The 18,600-nt window shown below is 43.4% G+C and overlaps 3 protein-coding genes across 4 annotated transcripts; 1 reads left to right on the top strand and 2 right to left on the bottom strand.

Moving 5' to 3' along the window:
• Positions 1 to 355: 355 nt before the first annotated feature.
• On the bottom strand, positions 356 to 4,921 carry ankrd10a (ankyrin repeat domain 10a). 2 transcript variants are annotated; one of them, XM_026301989.1, is made up of 6 exons: positions 4,654 to 4,921; positions 3,487 to 3,639; positions 3,296 to 3,387; positions 1,273 to 1,493; positions 1,065 to 1,145; positions 356 to 958 (listed from the first exon to the last, which is right to left on the bottom strand). In XM_026301989.1, exons 1-6 carry the CDS (start codon positions 4,849 to 4,851, stop codon positions 573 to 575), a joined length of 1,131 nt encoding a protein of 376 aa, XP_026157774.1. In that variant the 5' UTR covers positions 4,852 to 4,921; the 3' UTR covers positions 356 to 572. The 2 variants fall into 2 exon arrangements, with proteins under 2 accessions (XP_026157774.1, XP_026157775.1); XM_026301990.1 differs by having other exon boundaries at positions 356 to 955.
• A 45-nt stretch (positions 4,922 to 4,966) lies between these two features.
• Positions 4,967 to 8,228, top strand: hsf2bp (heat shock transcription factor 2 binding protein). The gene is made up of 9 exons (XM_026301950.1): positions 4,967 to 5,102; positions 5,295 to 5,377; positions 5,960 to 6,095; positions 6,324 to 6,427; positions 6,555 to 6,704; positions 6,858 to 7,002; positions 7,138 to 7,255; positions 7,458 to 7,561; positions 7,697 to 8,228. The coding sequence occupies exons 2-9, from the start codon at positions 5,318 to 5,320 to the stop codon at positions 7,930 to 7,932; spliced, it is 1,053 nt and encodes a 350-aa protein (XP_026157735.1). The 5' UTR covers positions 4,967 to 5,102; positions 5,295 to 5,317; the 3' UTR covers positions 7,933 to 8,228.
• Positions 8,229 to 8,997: 769 nt separating this feature from the next.
• On the bottom strand, positions 8,998 to 10,023 carry cryaa (crystallin, alpha A). Its single transcript, XM_026301928.1, has 3 exons — positions 9,826 to 10,023; positions 9,485 to 9,607; positions 8,998 to 9,207 (listed from the first exon to the last, which is right to left on the bottom strand). Exons 1-3 carry the CDS (start codon positions 10,021 to 10,023, stop codon positions 8,998 to 9,000), a joined length of 531 nt encoding a protein of 176 aa, XP_026157713.1.
• Positions 10,024 to 18,600: the final 8,577 nt, after the last annotated feature.

Below are 18,600 nucleotides of genomic sequence, written 5' to 3'. Positions count from 1 at the left end.
TCAAATGAAAAGCAATGAATAAACACTTAAACCCTTAACATCTTCCCTTTGGTAGATCAAGGCCAGCAGGGAGCTTTGAGTTTCAGTGCCGTTGTACTCCCCTCCTGCTGAAGGATGGCGGATCAGGCTACATTCCGAGAGCACGCAGACACGCACAAACACAAAGCACCACGCAATACAACCTGACAGCCATTTATAGTGCAAACAAACCAGCAGTAGCAGTATACTAATAGATCAGGGTTGTGAATACAAGAAATAGTGAGGGGTGTAAAGGTGACAGGGAGTTTAGGAAAGTTATAGAAAAACACAGTGCGATGGTCATGCAGGGGCTGCTGGGATGTTTTTCTGCTGAAAGGTCAAACAGAAAACCTGTTAACACTTTGCAAGTAAAGAGAAAACAGATCACAAATCTGATGTTCATTTTGTCTAAAATATTTGCGCAACAGGTGTTGTGGTTTTAAAGGAGCAGTCTGACATTTTGAAAATAGTCAGTTTATCGTGATGTGAGTGTTCCCTTAAATGTTTAGTGAAAGTGTAACGAGGAGGCTGGCTGCGGAGGTTGAGCCCTGCGCTCAAGAGCCGTGGTAGAGGTGGACGGGGCCGGCCACTGCCTGATTGTGTCTGCGCTCGGGCTGGACGCCGCTGCTAATGTCGGTCAGCTCCTCCGCCGTGTCCCCGAAGCCGTGGTAGTGTCCGTAATGCAGGGAGCTGCCGCAGTCTGCTCCCACCAGCCCCCACCAGGCCGGCTGGTGGGACCCACAGCTGCTGGGGCTGCCGGTCAGATGCAGAGAGCCGCACATGTCGCCTGAGGAGCGCTGTGCAGGCGGAGGCGGTGTCTGCTGATTGGCTGGAGGGGTTAATGGTGAGGAGAGACCTTTGAGTGGCTCAGGGTGGTCCTGGACACCATTAGGCAATGTAAGATGATGGCTGTCAGTGATGGCTTTGGTGTCATAGTCTGCTTTTTAAGAAAATAAAAAAATCGAAAGTAACATATTTTACAATTTTGTGACTTTAGTTCATCTTTATTAGTAAAAAAAACCACCACAAAGCAGCTATAGTCCCACCTGAGTTGAGCTCGTACACAGAGTCCGTGTTCATGATCTCCCCCTCCTCATCTCCATTGCTGTGCATCTGCACCAACACATCTGCAACAGTGGACAGAGAATGATAAAGAAAGCCGCATGGGAAATGACATCATATAACAGCCGGTAGTCAGATTATTTATTTATATGATTTGAAATGTAGCTGGGTGGTAATATTAGTCTTTCTCACTATCAGTCCTCCTGGCTTTCTTCGTCTGACCGGAGTCCACGGTGGTCATTAGCCTCTTCCTGCTGAGTGGGCCCACTTCGCAGGGGGTGCTTCCGCTCATGTGGAGCCCACCGAGCTGGAGCAGCAGATGCTTCTGGGCGCCAGCGACGAAGTGAAAACAGTCGGGGAAGCCGTGAGCACGGGCCAGGTCCGCCGCCGTCTGCCCGCTGGTGTTTCTTAAACTTGGACAGAAAAGGGGGTTGGGTGAGACAAACCGCTTCCTGTGGGGCTTTCAAAACATCCTGCACTCATCCCTGACTGTCTCTGATCAGACGTGAGCCAGAAAATAATAGGCACTAAAAAACTGCAGGGAGAGATGATCATGGCATCAAAAAAATGTCACCATCTAATTTGTAGTGGTCTTGACAATCTCCCTCTGCAGGACATTCACTTTGCTAAACGAATACAATCTGTTAACTGAGATATCAGTCAGGTACAGTGTCTGAAAACAGTAAGTTAAGCATGCAGATCTACACATGACTAATGACTATCTTCAGAGCTGTCTTAGCATTGAAACCAATCACTGCAGGAAATACCTCGCCAGTTTGCCAGCTGCAGAAACTGTAGGAAGCGATAGTGAACACTCATTGCCACAACTGTAAGACGCTCGTTGATGCACGCGTGCCAGATTCTGCAGTGCCTATTTGGATTGCACCCTCTTTCTGGGATTACTTGAGAAAAATCATGTTCAAATTCAATAGCTGCAAAACATCAGAATGTGCAGGGCGTTTGTCTCTAACATACAGCACATGATCCAAAAGCAAATGTAAACGGTGTCACATTAAAGACTGTCACTGAATGTTAAAAGTCCCAGAGGCCGAAAAGCTCATGATGCGTATTTACTGACACTGATTCCACGTCCAAAATCCACTGCCTGCTCATTTGATTTCTCTTTAAGTTTGATGCAATACCAGTTTTTAATTGTATAAATGTCACAAATTGAACCCAGCGCCTTGTTGTCAGCGTACCACATGTAAACAGAGACACATGAGCTTTTCTGCTTTTGCAAATTCTAAACACAATTCACATTACATTAATCATTAACTGTGACTGATGTGACTTTAGCAATACATTAGTTCTTACCGTATTTTCTGGACTATAAGCTGCAAACAGAATATTAATCGCTTTTAGGAAAAACAACTTTGTTGAAAAGAAAAAACATATATAAGTTGATTGTATAAGTTGCGTTTCTAATTATACCAATTATAGTATAAATTAGCCTATAAAGATAAAACAAAGAGAAGTGCATTCCAAAATTCAGTCATACATGTCAAGTAACGTTAAATAACGTTAATAATAATAAATAAAGCCACATGTCCTCCTCCTCTCTCAGGTTGTCTGAATGCTGACACTCACTCCAAAGTTTTTCAGCTGCAGACTTTATTACCTTCACTTTAAATTCTGTAGAATAGCTCTTTCCTTTGGGCTGCATTTTCACTTGTGTTACACTAGGATTTACAGCCATTCAGCATTATCTTCAGTTGAGCCAAGAGTGCCATCTAACGCTAGTGACTACTTTACAAAATTACTGTAAATATAGACAGATAAGTCGCACTACAAGCCAGAGGAGTAAAAAAAAAAAAAAAGGTGTATCTTATAGTCCAGAAAATATGGTACTAGAAAACAGACAAAAACACCACAGCAGCACAGCCTCTACTATGTTAAGAAATATGTCTGCGTTTGTAGAAAGTAGAGAAATGCAGAGGACTCGTGGTTAATCAGGATATATAAATGTCAGATTTGTGTGATTTATGTTAGATTTGATCAAACTATGTCAAAAATACAGAAAACGCAGAAATGAAACTGCTTGCAGATGCCGACGGAGAGCTGTGAAGGTTTTCCATCAAGATCACTGAGTGGATCTTTCAGTAGTAAAAATGTGAATTATTGTTACCAGGAGTGTGGTAGGTGCTGCTGTGGTTCACATTCAGCAAGACAGAGCTGCTGTGTTGCTGCACGCAGATCAGATTGCAGGGAAACTTACTGTGGTTTAGCGCCTGCTATCAGCAGGGCCTGGATACACTCCAAGCTACCTGACCGAGCTGCCTTGTGGATGGGAGCCTCCCCTACGAAGTCCTGAAGACGTTAAAATGTCCATTTATGAAGCTAATAAAGAAGGATACCACCAATACAGCACTGCAATTTACAATTTAAATGTGGTGTCGGAGGACCGACCTGCCTGTTAACGTCAGCTCCGGCCTGAGTCAGCCACACCACACAGTGGGGACGTCCTCCAAACGCTGCGGTGTGTGTCGGCGTCTGATTGAAGCGGCTGGTCGACGTGTTCACCTCGCAGCCCATCTGCACCAGGCGAACCACACACTCTAGCTGTAACCACAGAAACACACAATAAGGGGCAATGAATGGTTAAAACATCTGTTGGTAAACAAATAAACAAATAATTCACCACCAACCATTGTAACACACATCCATTCATTATCTATACCCGCTTATTCCTAATCAGGGTCACAGGGATCTGCTGGAGCCTATCCCAGCTCTCTTTGGGTGAAAGGCAGGGGTACACCCTGGACCGGTCACCAGTCCATCACAGGGCCACATAGAGACAAACAACCTCACACACTCACACTCACTCCTATGGGCAATTTAGAGTCACCAATCAACCTGACATACATGTTTTTGGACTGTGGGAGGAAACCAGAGTACCTGGAGAAAACCCACACAAGCACAGGGAGGACATGCAAACTCCACATAGAAAGACCCCTGATGGGTTGTGAACCCAAAACCTTCTTGCTGTGAAGCAACAGTGTTAACCACTAATCCACAGTGCTGCCCTGTAACAAACACATGAAATATAAATTTTTGTACATATATACATACATAAAGCGTAGTGGATGTTGTTTTTATATGTAAGGACACTAATATCATGATAACAAGAACTGAAGGGCTACAGTTATGTATGTATTGTGAGTACTAATACAGGCAATAATGTATTATTGTCAATACAAATGAATTCCTAGCTAACATATGCAACAATATAACGTAATAAACAAACACATTACGATTTCCTGTTTCCTATAACCGTTTTGGCGCCTGAATAGCCATTGGCTGCGCAGGAGCCAATGAAACTCGAGAAACGATGACATTATTATTATTATTATTGTCTTTTTTTTGTTTTCTTCCTATAAAACTTTATTGTAAGGTAACAATCGGACATAACTTTATTAGGGCAACATATAACACGCAGAAAATATTTTAGTGTATGGTATAACGTTACTGTGGTTATAGAGTTATAAAGGACGAGAAAAACCAGCAACAAAAGCAGAGTTTAACTTTCTTTCTTCCAGATATTAACATATATATATGTAGTAACTAAATCCTTACCTGTCCGTAGTGAGCAGCCCAGTGTATGGGAGTCCATCCGTAGCAGGAGTCCTCGGCGGTCAGAGGAGCCTGGTTTGAGAGCTGCTCGAACAGGGAAACCAAAGCTCCAATGTCTCCATCTCGACAGGCGCGGTGGATCGGAAACCGGCTGATAAACACCTCGTCGCTGGAGAAGTCCTCTTCTAGTCCCACAGACATGAGTGAACTGTGAAAGCGTTTACTCCTCACTGTTCCCGGCCCCCCCAACACAGAACAGACTGAGGTTCAAAAAAAAAAAAAAAAAAAAAAAAAAAGAACAGAGAGGATAAGGAGCCTGAGCTCGACTGGAGGGTTGTAAAACCCGGACTGGAGTTGATATTTCATTAGCTTAAAACGGTTTAGACTTAAAACCGGACGGGACTATCTTCCCGCTGTGCCCTCTATAGGTCGGAGGGCGACTTCACTTGTAAGTAAGTCAACTAATGTGTATTTAATGGTTTTTAAACATTACTTTGGCTCGTCCGTTGCGTTAAACATGGAAATAGTTTTCAGCTAGCGTTAACTGTGTCAGGACGCTAGGCTTTCTGGTTCATTTTGTCGGTGTACTTTTATTACAGTTTTTTTTTTTTTGACAGAAACATATAATGCTAACAATCCCACAGGAAAAAACAGAATCAGGGGGATAATGGCGGCGGGCTCATTAGGCGGGAAGTCGTCGGTTGGGAGGAAAGGAGCAAAGGTTGAGGTAGGAAACAGCTACACAGGCCTCAGAGGGTGATAAACAACACAGTGATTATTTGCCAGGGGTGAGTCTAGGATTAGACCTTTAGGGGGCCACAGCCCCTCAGCAGAACGAGACATTGCTCTTTCTGCAGACTCCATCCTGCTCTCTGTCTCTTTGTGCTGTCAAACACAAAGCAAGCTTAGCATCCAATCACAGATCTATGATCTAAAAAGAGGTATAAATGGACCCATATTGATTTATAGTGTTACAGTATTTTAATTGAGTATAGTAATCTAACGTTAGTAATAATAGGTTGAACGATAAATTATTATTATTATTTTTTAGGGGTGCTTAGACAAAATGTAGGTGCTTGAGCACCCATAAAAAAGGTCTAAAATCACCCATTATTTGCCAGAGAATTATTTGATAATTTTAAACTAGTGTATAAATTACTAAAAACCTGAAAAAAAAAAACAAATAAAACAAAAATTATGTCAGTACAGTATGTTGTTTAGTGGGTGGATAGGGATTGTACTTCTAAAAAATATAAACTGGACATATTGCATGTTTTCAGATTGATGTGTGCATGTTTTTTTCTTTCAGGATGGTTTTGTCATAGTGAGGAAAAGGGATTTAGAGAAGTTAACCACAGAAGTCATGCAGCTGAGAGAGTTCCTGCCCAGAGTTCTGAACAGAGACCTGATTCAAATGCTGCATAAAGGTCGAACAGCTCAGACAAGTACGCTTCCATTGAACCTAACCTTGTTAACTGTGTGCGTCATCTAGTAACTGTAAGACAAAAATAGCAAGAGTTATTATACAGACACTGACTGATAACCGAACTGGATTGGTATTCTAACACATGATAGATCATTTAATTTCTTCTCTATACAGACACCTTATATTCTCCAGTCTGCATGTAAAATCCACATGTAAATTTTGTTCTATGATAAATCTAATTGTGTAGTGACTGAACATCATGCACGGGAACAGGAGCAGCTGCGACAGGAGTGTCTGCACCTTCAGTCCCGACTGGATGCAGCACAGAATGTGTGTCAGAAGGAGAAAGAGGTGATAAATGTTTAACCATGGCATACATTTTTCTCCCATGTCTGGAAAATCACAGGTCAAGGAGATTCCGCTCTACGTAGCCAACAGGTTCATTACTTTACTACATCTCCTTGCTGTGTGTTTACAGGAAAAGCTGCTGTTACGTGAGCAGCTGTGGCAGAGTGGAGCAGACCTACAGCAACAGGCAGACTTCTGCTCTGGTCTGGGGTCTGCAGCCTGCGGCCTGCTGTGGAGCTGCTCTGCCAGAGAGGACACAGTCACACAATGGCTGTCTGATGTGAGTCACCAGTGTGTGTGTTTATAAACTCATCCAAATAATGATCAGGATCAGGATGCATTCTCATATTAAATTGTGACATAATGTGATTTGAGCTGATTGGTGGAGCCATATTGTCTGATATGTGTGGATGCACCTGCGCTGACGGAGCAGGGCAAGCTGCAGTCCTTCCTGGGTCTAGCTGCTCAGACCCTGGAGAGCTTTGTCAAGTCTCTGGATGACGAGGTGAAAACTCAAATTGAGGACCACAACTCCCAGGAGCACCAGTTTGTGCTAGCTCTGGCTGGAACCATCACTAGTGAGTTAAAAGCTTGTGAACATTTTTTTTTATATCACTGACCCTTAATTGGACACTGGACACTGGGTCAGAACAGCTTATATGATTTCAGGTGTGGATCTCATATCCTCCCTTCCTATGTTTCCCATCAATCAGACATAGCGGCAGTCGCAAGTGGGCGGGACGTCCTCTCCGGCTCGGCCCACGTCCTGCTGGACACTCTAATGAAGATGCTGGAGCTGATGAAGCCTGGTGCCTTCCCCAAACTAAAAGTGTATGTGGTAGAATATGACAAATAACATGAAACATATAGTTCATTGTATTCTCATGCAACATGGACCGAAAGCTGCTGAATGAATTCTGATTATTGACCAAAGAAAAGTTAGAAACTAAATGTCCAGTAGGTGTCAGTGCTGTACTTCTGCCACACACAGTAGAGTTTTATTAAAACTGAGTATGCTGATGTTTTGCTGCAGGCTGATGCTGATGGCTCTGTACAATGTCAGCATTAGCGTTAAAGGACTGAAGTACATCAGTGAGAATCCAGGACTTCTGCCTCTCATCTGGACACTGCTGGATGGTATGGAAAAGGCAAGGATAGTTGGCTGTCAGTGAAAAACGTCACAGTGTGATATAGTCCGTGTCCCTGTAATAAAAAAAAAAAAATTCAGATGTGAGCCTCCAGACTGACACTGATCTGTGTTTCCCCTGAAAGACAGAGACTGGGAAGTGTGCCTTCACTCTCTGCGTCTCCTGCAATCGGTGTTGTTGGAGGAGGAGGTGGCACCGCTTCTTGTGGGCTCATCTCTGCTGCATCCAGATGTCCGGGCTCGTGTCAGCAAGCTCACATCCAGTGCGCAAGCAAGCCTGAGGCTGGCTGCCCAGCAGACCCTGGAGGATCTACAGGCCCTCCAACAGGTAAAAATCAGTTCCAGTTTAGGCTGGTCCTGACTGGTTGTGATAGGTCTATAGAAGCTAGAGTCAAAGACACAAATGGACTTGTGGGGATCAAATTTAAAATAATGAATTAAGTTTGACTTAGTGTGGGAGTGTTTGTGTGTTTCCAGGGTTTGGGATCTAAACAGAACAGCCTCTGAGGGGGATTCAGTGTCTTCAGTCCAGTTCTCCTCCTGTGTTAACTTCCCTCCCTGTCACATTAGCTTTATGTGCAAAGTGAGGAGGAAAAAAAGTGTAGTGAGGAAAGTTTTCATTCATTCATTTCATTCCACTTAAACCTAAAGAGTCAATTCAAGCAAAGTACATTTTATGTCTAAACTTTTCAAATATTTGCTTTATTTGCACTGTTCATTGTTGGGGCTTCAGATTCGTTCACGTTATTGTGTCTACACTGTTTTTTCTAACTTAATGTAATACAGGTTTGTACAAAAATACATATTAAAGATGATGTTTGCATTCTTCCAGAGCATGTTCTTTCTGTTTTCTGGCTTTAAAACCTCTGACCCCCCCCACCCACCCACACCCTCCACCCCACTAGCAGAACAATGGAATAAATCTGCAGCAGAGTTGCCTTTTGTTAATCGTACAACTTTTATTATATGTTTCTTTACCATGGACTTCTCAGTAATGAGCAGGTATCCGTTGAACAAGGCCTAGACTACGGTACAGGGTATATTTAAGACGAGAGAGGGTTTAAAGAGTCAGCACAAGAATGGCAGCAGCCGGGGCCTAAGAGAATTTCACTGATTGAAAATCTTGGACAAGACATGTGTGACATATACCTCCAAACCTAAACCCAACCGTGTGTACCATCATGATGAAGCATCAGATCATGCGAATGTCTTGTCCTTAGATGGGTTTTCACCTTAAAGACTCCAGCTGCCCCACACTTAAACACCCTCATGGGAATATTCTTGTTAAACTAAAAACAGTGATACTAATAGTACTGTAAGAATGTGCTAAGAGGAAGCTACAGAAGAGAAAGCAAAATTATGACGCAGGTTGCTGGGCGGGCAGAGCCCCTTCCACCACCCTCAGTCAACCCCCGGCGCTTGGCCTCTAGGAGGATGCAGCGGCGTTGGGCTTGTCGTCGCGGGTGACGGGGATGCTGCGTTCACTGTGGCTGGACTCGCTGCCCCCGGAGACCTTTGGCCCGGTCAGAGTCAGCAGACCGTCAGTCGACAGGGAGCAGGTGATCGCTGATTGGTCGACGCTGGAGGGGAGGCGGTAGCGGCGGTGAAACTCGCGAGCAATGTAGCCATGGTCGTCCTGAAATACAGCAGGGTCAGTCCAGGCAAGGATATTACTTATCCTTAAAGGAACAGTTCACTCAATTAATGGCCATAAATACTTTTCAAAGACAACACTTGAGGTTCTAGAACTATTGGTAACATGAACTTACAGCTTTCACTTGAAGTGTCATAGCTGCTGTTACAGATTAAGTCATCATTCTTGATTAAGTCGCTTTAAATAGTATATACCCAATGCATTGACCCCTCGCCTTATTAACTTTATTTTAAAGGTGATGTGTGTATAAGAGAGGAACCTGTCTTTCTCCATGCTTGCCATGGATCTCCACGCAGTCATCAGTGACCTTCACACAGAGCTCATCAGGAGAGAAGTGCTTGACGTCCAGGTAGACTGTAAACTTATCCCTGTCAGACCTCACCTGGGGGACACATACATTGTCGAAATATAGATTCTTTTTTTGAAGAAGAAGAAGAAGAATTTGAACCTCTCTTAGTTGTAGAATTTAAAAAAAATTAAGATCACTTGAATGAAATTTTAAGATATTTTAAGATTAAACAATTCTTATACATATTCTTAACTTCTACTTAAGTGTCTACATGTTTCTCCAAACTACAGGAGCGAGTAAGCTCTTATTACCTCAGAGATGCCGGAGTTGGAAGAATCCAAAAAGCTGCGGAACAAAAACTGTCTGTAATAGGGGCTAATGGTGGAGGCGGTGTAGGGGAAGAGGTCGTAGTCAAACATGCCCTCTCCAAAGAACTGGTCAAAGAGCCTGCCAGGGTAGACAGAGCCCAGGTTACGTCTGAACCAGGGGTGCTGGATGGCAATATCCATAGTGACTTGAGACGGTTTGGTCTAGCTCGGCTTGGCTTGGCTCAGGTTAGCGGATGTACCTGCTCAGCTTGGAGTCCAGCAGGTGGGCGAAGGGAGGCGAGAGGCAAGATGGAGAGAACAGACTGATGATGAAATGCGTTGGGTGAAGTATGTTTCCAGAGTGCCTTGTCCTCTGCTCCCAGGCTGCCTCCTCTTTATATACCTGAGAGCCAGAAAGAGAGGCTTTAGCCACGATCCCTCTTGAATGGCATTATCTCATGGTGAGTTGGGCCCCGTCAGCAAAATCAGGGTTGAGGATGGAAGGGTTCACACCCTGGTGCGACCCATGCACCAGACACCCAGGGCTGCCAAAACAAACCCTGGCGGACGCACAGGAGGGAGGAGGAGGGCACGGCAGCGACAATGAGATCAGGAAGCCAACTAAAGACACAGAGATTTTACCTAAGTGTCAATGCATCAGACAGCTTCTCACACGTCTGTTCGGCCGGTCGGTGACATAATGGCGCTCTATTGTTCTGCCTGTGTGGCTGAACAGAGGGCAGCAACAACAACGGCGGACCAGAAGTGAGAACAAATGTCATGAGGTGCAAACATTTTACTAGTAGAGAGTTCTCATGTCAAAGAATAGCAACATTCAAAAAATTGCCATTCAGGTTTTATGTTAAACTGAAAAAAATAAGTAGGGCAATAAATTGGACCACCTTGGTTAAGGTGTCACATCAGACTAATTATACCAAATGATTTGGAAAGGAAAAAAAAAACATTACATTGAGGATGGAGAGAGCTGAGTGTGGAAAAAAAAGGGAGTGAATTCGAATGTAAAGAGAAGGGTGGCTTCTCATGCCTGTTGTTTCACCACACTGACTTCCCGCCGCCTGCATTAGTCTAATCCCACCAGGCTTTGGCCGGCTAGCACAGGGGCTTAGTTGCTCCATGCAGCCACAGGCCAAGAGCAACTGGGCCAGGCAGCTGGGGCTGGGGGTGTTTTAGGGGAAGGTTGTTGGGGTTTGGGGTTTGCTAAGTGCTGCGAACTGGATGGAGAAGCAGTACAGCTGGCTATGGTTCAGCGCAGTCAGCACTGTGGCTTTTTTTTTCAATGGGGGGCCAGACAATGGCTCTAAAAAGCAGTTTTTGGCCAACGACTTGGCAACACGCATTGTGGACATGCTCCTTTCTGTTCAGTTATTTTGTCTTTGTGAAGCCACTAAGAAAATTCTAAGGTTTTTCGTGATGCTGATGGAGAGTGCTGTCAAAAACTCATATTTTTGTAGACACCTGATTCATCAGAAACAAACCTCATCACAGAAGTCAACTGGGGAACTAGAGTTGTGCTGTCGACAACTGTTAAGTACTGGGATGGAGTGTACAGGTAAAAATGAAGGTTAATCATGCTGTTTGTGCAAGATGGCCTTAAAAATACCACTGCACTTGAAGTGACCCATCCATCCATTGTCTGTACCCACTTATTACGTTTTGGGGTCACAGGGATCTGCTGGAGACTATCCCAGCTCTCTTTGGCAGTGGTACACCCTGGACAGGTCACCAGTCCATCACAGGCAATTGAAGTGATCTGCAGGAAAACTGGAGGAAAAACTCATTTGCAAGCTATGATAGCTGTCAAAAATCTGTATTCTGCTGCCCCCTGCTGGACGGACATTATATCACCTCCCTTTAAACTTTCAAAAGACTGGATTCTAGTGTCAAAATGAACCCGCAACCTCCAGAAATGGATTTAAGTCTGTAGACTTAAACGCACCTCTTGCAGCTGTTTTGCAGATGATGGAGAGCAAGGACAAGCATCACTTGGGAAATTTTATTTAAACGATCTTCGAGAAAGGGGGACTTCAGGAAGTTTGTCCTGTTTCATCAGAGGGGCGGGGACAGAATGACGGAGACACCTTGCAAGCAAGCTCGTAGTGAAGACGTGAACGCATCATGAGTGTGAGTCCGTTGCACGTTATTAGAGTCACGGTTGTATTATTCGGTGGATGACAGAAGGAGAGAGAGAGAGAGAGAGAGAGAGAGAGAATTGTGGTTTCCTGCAGCACCTGGTTGGATGACGGGGCAGAACAGTGCTCACCCGACGACAACTTTTCATCAGTGTGTTTCAGATTTCATGGGCAGACAGTTCGTTGCTCGCTTCTTTATTTCTGATCAGCTGTTCTGACTCACCACACACACAGACGCGCGCGCGCACACACACACACACACACACACACATACACACACATACATTCACGGGCACAACTCCGGCGTTTTACGTGTCCTCCTGCGTGGTGCGATGGGGATGAGCTTCTTTTAAATACGCACCGAAATAGCAAGTTCTAAAAATACAAGAACACAGCAGAAGGGAGCCGGGTCGACGGAACAGCAGTGTCTAACTAGAAAAGGTAATTTCGGAAGAAATTACGTGGGAGAGCTGATACGCTGACGAAAAATACGAGGAGTAATTTGAAGTCAAAAAAGCAGACGAAAGAAAAAAGTGCCAAGGAAGTAAAGAAGTTGACAAAGTAGAAGAAGTTGAAATAAAAGGAAGGAAAATGAAGTTGAAAGTAAAGAAAAAAGGCAAGAAGTAAGCATGAAAAGAGAGGAACTGAAAAAAAAGACAGACAAAGAAGAAAGTACAGGATGAGTAAGAAAGGGTTGAAAGGCAATGAAAGTAAGAAAGAAAGGTGATGAAAGAAAAAAGTGCCAAGGAAGCAAAGAAGTTGACAAAGTAGAAGAAGTTGAACGAAAAGGAAGGAAAATGAAGTTGAAAGTAAAGAAAAAAGGCAGGAAGTAAGCATGAAAAGAGAGGCACTGAACAAAAAGACAGACAAAAAAGAAAGTACAGGATGAGTAAGAAAGGGTTGAAAGGCAAGGAAAGTAAGAAAGAAAGGTGAGGAAAGAAAAAAGTGCCAAGGAAGCAAAGAAGTTGACCAAGTAGAAGAAGTTGAACGAAAAGGAAGGAAAATGAAGTTGAAAGTAAAGAAAAAAGGCAGGAAGTAAGCATGAAAAGAAGAAGAAGACGTACTTTATTAATCCTCAAGGGGAAATTAAATTGTTACAGCAGTTACTAAAGTTATTAAATGTAATATTATTTAAATTATACAAATTGATTAAGTAATTAATAAAGTAATTAATAAAGCAATCAACGTGTATGTAGAAAAGTAAAGTAATTTGTTTTTGAGAGTTGGAGTGTGTATGTGTGTGTGCATGTGCGTGTATGTGTGTGCGTGCATGCATGCGTGTGTATGTGGTGTGTGTCTGTGTTATTGTTTATATTATGGAATTATAGAGTCTTATGGCCGTGGACACAAAAGACTTCCTGAATCTCTCAGTCTTGGTTTTAGGAGGAATTAGTCTGGGGCCGAATGAACTTTCCGTTCGCCACAGATCCTCATGAAGTGGGTGGGCAGAATTGTCCAGTATGGAGTTGATTTTGTCCATCATCCTCCTCTCTGCCACAGCCTTCAGAATGTCCAGTTGATGGACATACTCCAACCTGTTAGTTGTATTTGATGATAGTCAGTAGCTTGTTGCACACGTCAAAGGAACAGAGTCTCCTGAGGAAGAACAGTCTGCTCTGTCCTTTCTTGAAGAGTGCATCTGTATTGTTTGACCAGTCCAGTTTGTTGTTAATGTGGACTCCAAGGTATTTGTAGGAGTCCACAATCTCTACTTCGTCTCCAAGGATGGAGACAGGGACTGGGGTCTTCCTGCTCCTCCTAAAGTCCACCACCAGTTCTCTGGTATTCTTAATATTGAGCTTTAGACAGTTGTTACACCAATCAACAAAGCTTTTTATCAAGTGAACTCAAAAGAGGGACACTGAAGAAAAAGACAGACAGATAAGAAAGTACAGGATGAATAAGAATTGGTTGAAAGGCAATGAAGGTAAGAAAGAAAGGTGAGGAAAGACAGAACTAGGAAGAAGAAGAACAAGAAGTACTTTATTAATCCCCAAGAGGAAATTAAATTGTTACAGCATTTATTAAAGTTATTACATTTAATATTATTTAAATTATACAAATTGATAATAATTAATTAAGTAATTAATAAAGTAATAAAGCAATCAACCTTCATGTAGAAAAGTAAAGTAATTATTTGTTTGGGGGGTTGGTGAGTGTGTGTGTGTATGTATGTGTGTATAAAAAAAGGAATATAAACAAACTAAAATAATCAAATAAAGGGGGATAAAGGGTGTGAACATGTCCTGCCTAGTGAAGACGTCAAGGCCAACAATGGTGCCTACGGCAATCTGCCAGGAGCCAAGTGCTTGGTAAGAAGTGAAAGAAGTACGTTTCATGTCATTTCTCGGGGGTGTGCACATATTTACCTGGTTCACCTGAGATTATTTACATGTGAACAGTGAACAGAGTACAAGGGGGGGGGGGGGGTCGCATTACCTATAATGAGGTGAGACGGGAAAAAACGGACTTCTCCTTACGTTCATACGGATTAAATAAGAAGTGATGATTTGTTTTCGACTTGAATTGTTTCACTCAAAAGAAAACATTTCAAGCTTTCTAGCCATATAATTCTTATTTTTAGGAGCCAAGTATTCGCTGAGATTCTGGTTGTTTTATTTACGCGTCTGTGAAGAGAAATGGCAGAGACAGACAAGGCAGAGATCGCACCCTGTCGGCTTTCTTTATTTAAAAAAAGCACAACGTTTTGCTGTTATTATGATGGTATACCACTAAAACCAGATTTGAATGATAGATTTCTTTTATCTGTACGATCAGAATTGACGGAGTAATTTCAGTTTGTTTCGGCCTTATCAGGAAACGATGCGTCAAAACGCGCCGGCGCTTGCGTCGACCCCAGAGGGTTTTAAGCAGCCAGTCGGGTTTAAGCAGCCAATATATATATATAGCTCGGTGGCTCCACACCAGCTAACGGGGCTAGGCTAGCTGGCTTTGACATTAAGCAGCCAGTCAGTCTAATTAGCAATCACAGATAGCCGCTGTTATGCTAATGCTTTGTTTTGATCTGTTGCTATGGTGACCTAAGCCCAGAGTGGGAGGGGGAGTGACACAGCGCTTTACACACGCTGAGTGAATGAGACGCTAACAAAACTTCACCTCACACAACGGAGGACTACAGAAAAACTATAAGACCTATCGAAATAATTCTTTCACTAACAGTGCCAGGGGGCTTCAACGAAGAGACTGATCTGCTTTTTGTGAAGATATTCCAAAAAATGAACGATTGGTGGCGAGTTAGAAACAGCCTTCATTTGCGTTTTCCCCCAAAACCCTACGACGGTTTTAGAATGGGAGTGAATGAGAGATTGAGCAGTCACTCTCTGTCTGTTTGGCCACGTTGCGAAAAAACCGTAGGTCCTATGAAAATAAGAAAAGCATTGCCTGAAAGAGGACAAAAATCTCTACTACTTTTGAGAAAATGGTGTATGAAGAGTCAAAATTGTGGCCGTGACGGCGAGTTAGAGAGAAAAATTTTCCATAAAGTTAACAGCTTCTCCCGCTCTAGCTGTGACGTCACACGCTCTAGCCTGCTAGAGGATTCTGCAATACACACCAATGGAAAAGTTGAAAAATGAGCAAAAACACCCTAAAATATAAACTGCCAGAAATCAAAAAGTATAAAAGATATCAAGAAGCTGACTTAAAGACTAAAAGTTTAAAGGGTCTAGACCGGTTTAAAGTTGAAATGACGTTTCTAGCCCAAAGTATGACGATTTGGGAAGCTCAAATAAAGAGGAAAGTTTCATGGAAGTTGATAGTTTTCTCCATAGAAAACCATTGTAAAAAAAAGGTGAAAAAAGTTGAATAAAAGAAAAAGTATAAAAGATAAAAAGAAGAAAAGTAATAGCAGGAAAGTCCTCTGAAAGATGCACGTTTTGAAGTTTGAACGGAGTTTCTAGCCCAAAGCGTCTGGAAGAAGATAGCGACCGAAGAAAAGGGCGAAATAATAATAATAAAAAAAATAATAAAGAGCGAAGATAACATAAGTGGGAGAGCTCAGCTCTCCCACTAATTAACGTTATTAATCGTTAAACCACAGAGGGGACTTGAGTTGAGACCGCAGGGATGATGAGAGACTCCGCTCCTCCGGCGGTGGAGCGGCCTGGGCTGGAGGACGTGGCCGAGGAGGAGGACGCATTCGCCGCGGAGGAGAGTTCCAAGCGCACCCTGGAGCTCTGCAGGTGTCAGGTGGGTGCGTCTAAGGGCTGCTTACCCCACCTGTAACACAATATTATACTATTATTATACTAATATTATACCCCCCCACCCACCACCACCACCACCTTTTTGTTGTCAAGCCCACCTAAAAATCTGTGCACGTGTGTTGTTTATTTAGCTGGGCTCAGTCAACCTGCTTTGGAAAGCTGTATTTGAAAAACAGGAATTCATCTTTGCATTTATATTAGGTACCAGAAGAGAAGGACATGGTGGGCGCAGCGAAGGAGAAGAAGGAGGAGCTGTCGGTGTCCCAGATGGAGGAAGAGTTTCTCCAGCTGAACCTCAGGAAGCAGGTGTCCTACAGGTATGAAATCCAGTTACTAGACAGAAACAAACAAAAAAAAAATGTGGAATGTGACCTTTCCTGCTAGCCTGTTCTGCCAGAAACTGTCTCAGGAGGTTCGGCCACCCGTGATACTGTGTCACCATCATCTTATACGTTCCTGGTTCTTTTTTTCTGAGGTGAAGAGATTAAGATCAGTTTTAGTTTAGCTCAAGCTATGACATGTCATTCATACTGCTAGGGAGGATGGGAACTGGGTGTGGGAACATATGAGCTGTTGATCTGTGCCGAGCCAGCCTAAACACCGCCTGAAGATATGTGTGTTGAGCACACAGAGATGAATTCTACTGCAGGCTCAGATGACAAATTGGACGAGTTTCCAAACCGAGGTGGGAATTATCTCCTGGTTCTGTAGTGGATCCCAGCCAAATATGTTCCAGCTCTTCTAACTCTGAACATTTCATTCACCGGAAGCAGTCTGGGACTGGCAGGTATAGCTGGAAGGGTATAAGTCACAATTCCTGCTGTATTGTTTCAGGACACTCACACACAACACAACCCTCTCTCACCAAGTGAATGAAGCATTAGGAACTGGTGGTGTGTTCGGCCCCTCTAATTGAATTGTGGTCCTTTGTCGTAAACAGGCCTCTCCTTCTGCCCTCTACCTCTCCGCACACACCCCCTGAATGAAGTTCGAGTCTCTGTGCCTGCTATAGATGCGTTCCCTATCATTTCTTAACACTTTTACGCAGATGATGATGAATATTCAGATCGAATTAGCAGCTAGTGGAAACTGTTGCTGCTGAACGCTGAACTGTTTAATTGTCCTGATCCATGTGTCACAGTGGCACATTTCGTTTTGAGCTTCATCTGTGATATTGAACTGAATCACGCACTGAATGTCACATTACATAATGAGTGCGGATCTTCTCCTGCCCTACTTCGGATGACAGATTCCTGTTTTTTTTTTTTTTTTTTTGTCTTTTTTGGGTTTCTGTCTTTTAAATGTCACAGCTGGTGTCACATTTCAGCTGTAACATTTTCAGAAAAGGCCATTTTCCATGGCTGTGTTGGAGGTCAGATAGTAAGACATCAGATGGCTTCTTATTTCACTGGGCATAATCTCAACATAGTTCAGTATAATCAGTAATCCAGATGGGGATTGTGTGTGTGTGTGAGTGGTGGTGGTGAGGCAAGCTGGCACAGCTGTCAATTCTCCTGACTCACTAGAGGAGTTATGTAAGGATCAGCTGTATCTATGGCACTGCAGCACTTGTGTGTGTGTGTGTGTGTGTGTGTGTGTGTGTGTGTGTGAGATCAAGAGGGAACTGGCTTTTTTTTTTCTCATATATTTATCGTCAGCTGGAATGGTTTGAAAAAAAAAAAAATCATCAGCAGAGGTTTTTAGAAGCTTCAATCTGTCCCGACCACACGCTGTTAGAAATGGAAAAGTGAATCACTATGAGCTTTAAAGGAACACGATGACATTTTGGCTAACATGCTGGATCAACATGTGAAGCAGGCGAGTCTGAGGGGTGGGGGGGGGTATTGGTGATTGTGCCCTGATGCGTTTTGTGTCCTGGGAGGAAATAACATTACAACTGAGAGAGGCTGATAAGAAAAGGACATTAAAAGCTTGTTTCCTGGCAATGATCCCAGTAATTGGAATAAAATGATGTTGATTCAGGGGCCTTTCTGTGTGGAGTTTGCATGTTCTCCCTGAGCTTGTTTCCGGTTTCCTCCCACAGTCCAAAAACATGTATGTCAGGTTGATTGGTGACTCTAAATTGCCCATAGGAGTGAGTGTGAGTGTGTGAGGTTGTTTGTCTCTATGCGGCCCTGTGATGGACTGGTGACCTGTCCAGGGTGTACCCCTGCCTTTCACCCAAAGAGAGCTGGGATAGGCTCCAGCAGATCCCTGTGACCCTGGTTAGGAATAAGCGGGTATAGATGATGGATGATGTTGATTCTGTGAAAGTAGACAGATGTGCTGTCTGCAAGACGACCATGAGTGAACAGACTTTGCGTCCACAAATTAAGTAATAAAAATAGCCCGTTTGTGGAGGCCATCGCATTTTTGATTGTGATCTGCAGAGAATGAAGTTT

This window comes from Mastacembelus armatus, chromosome 2 (genome assembly GCF_900324485.2).
Source record: "Mastacembelus armatus chromosome 2, fMasArm1.2, whole genome shotgun sequence".
NCBI classification, from domain to species: Eukaryota; Metazoa; Chordata; class Actinopteri; order Synbranchiformes; family Mastacembelidae; genus Mastacembelus; species Mastacembelus armatus.
This window is presented reverse-complemented; position numbering and strand designations above follow the sequence as displayed.

Excerpts from the sequence above, each read along its gene's own strand:
- ankrd10a (XM_026301989.1), bottom strand. The coding sequence starts at position 4,851 with ATGTCTGTGGGACTAGAAGAGGACTTCTCCAGCGACGAGGTGTTTATC. Across the intron at positions 3,640-4,653 it reads GGGCTGCTCACTACGGACAG|CTAGAGTGTGTGGTTCGCCT; the intron begins GTAAGGATTTAG and ends CTGTGGTTACAG. Across the intron at positions 1,494-3,295 it reads ATAGCAGGCGCTAAACCACA|TTTAAGAAACACCAGCGGGC; the intron begins GTAAGTTTCCCT and ends TTTCTGTCCAAG.
- cryaa (XM_026301928.1), bottom strand. The coding sequence starts at position 10,023 with ATGGATATTGCCATCCAGCACCCCTGGTTCAGACGTAACCTGGGCTCT. Across the intron at positions 9,608-9,825 it reads CCAACTCCGGCATCTCTGAG|GTGAGGTCTGACAGGGATAA; the intron begins GTAATAAGAGCT and ends TGTGTCCCCCAG. Across the intron at positions 9,208-9,484 it reads GCAAGCATGGAGAAAGACAG|GACGACCATGGCTACATTGC; the intron begins GTTCCTCTCTTA and ends GCTGTATTTCAG.
- hsf2bp (XM_026301950.1), top strand. The coding sequence starts at position 5,318 with ATGGCGGCGGGCTCATTAGGCGGGAAGTCGTCGGTTGGGAGGAAAGGA. Across the intron at positions 6,705-6,857 it reads TCACACAATGGCTGTCTGAT|GGCAAGCTGCAGTCCTTCCT; the intron begins GTGAGTCACCAG and ends CTGACGGAGCAG. Across the intron at positions 7,256-7,457 it reads GCCTTCCCCAAACTAAAAGT|GCTGATGCTGATGGCTCTGT; the intron begins GTATGTGGTAGA and ends GTTTTGCTGCAG.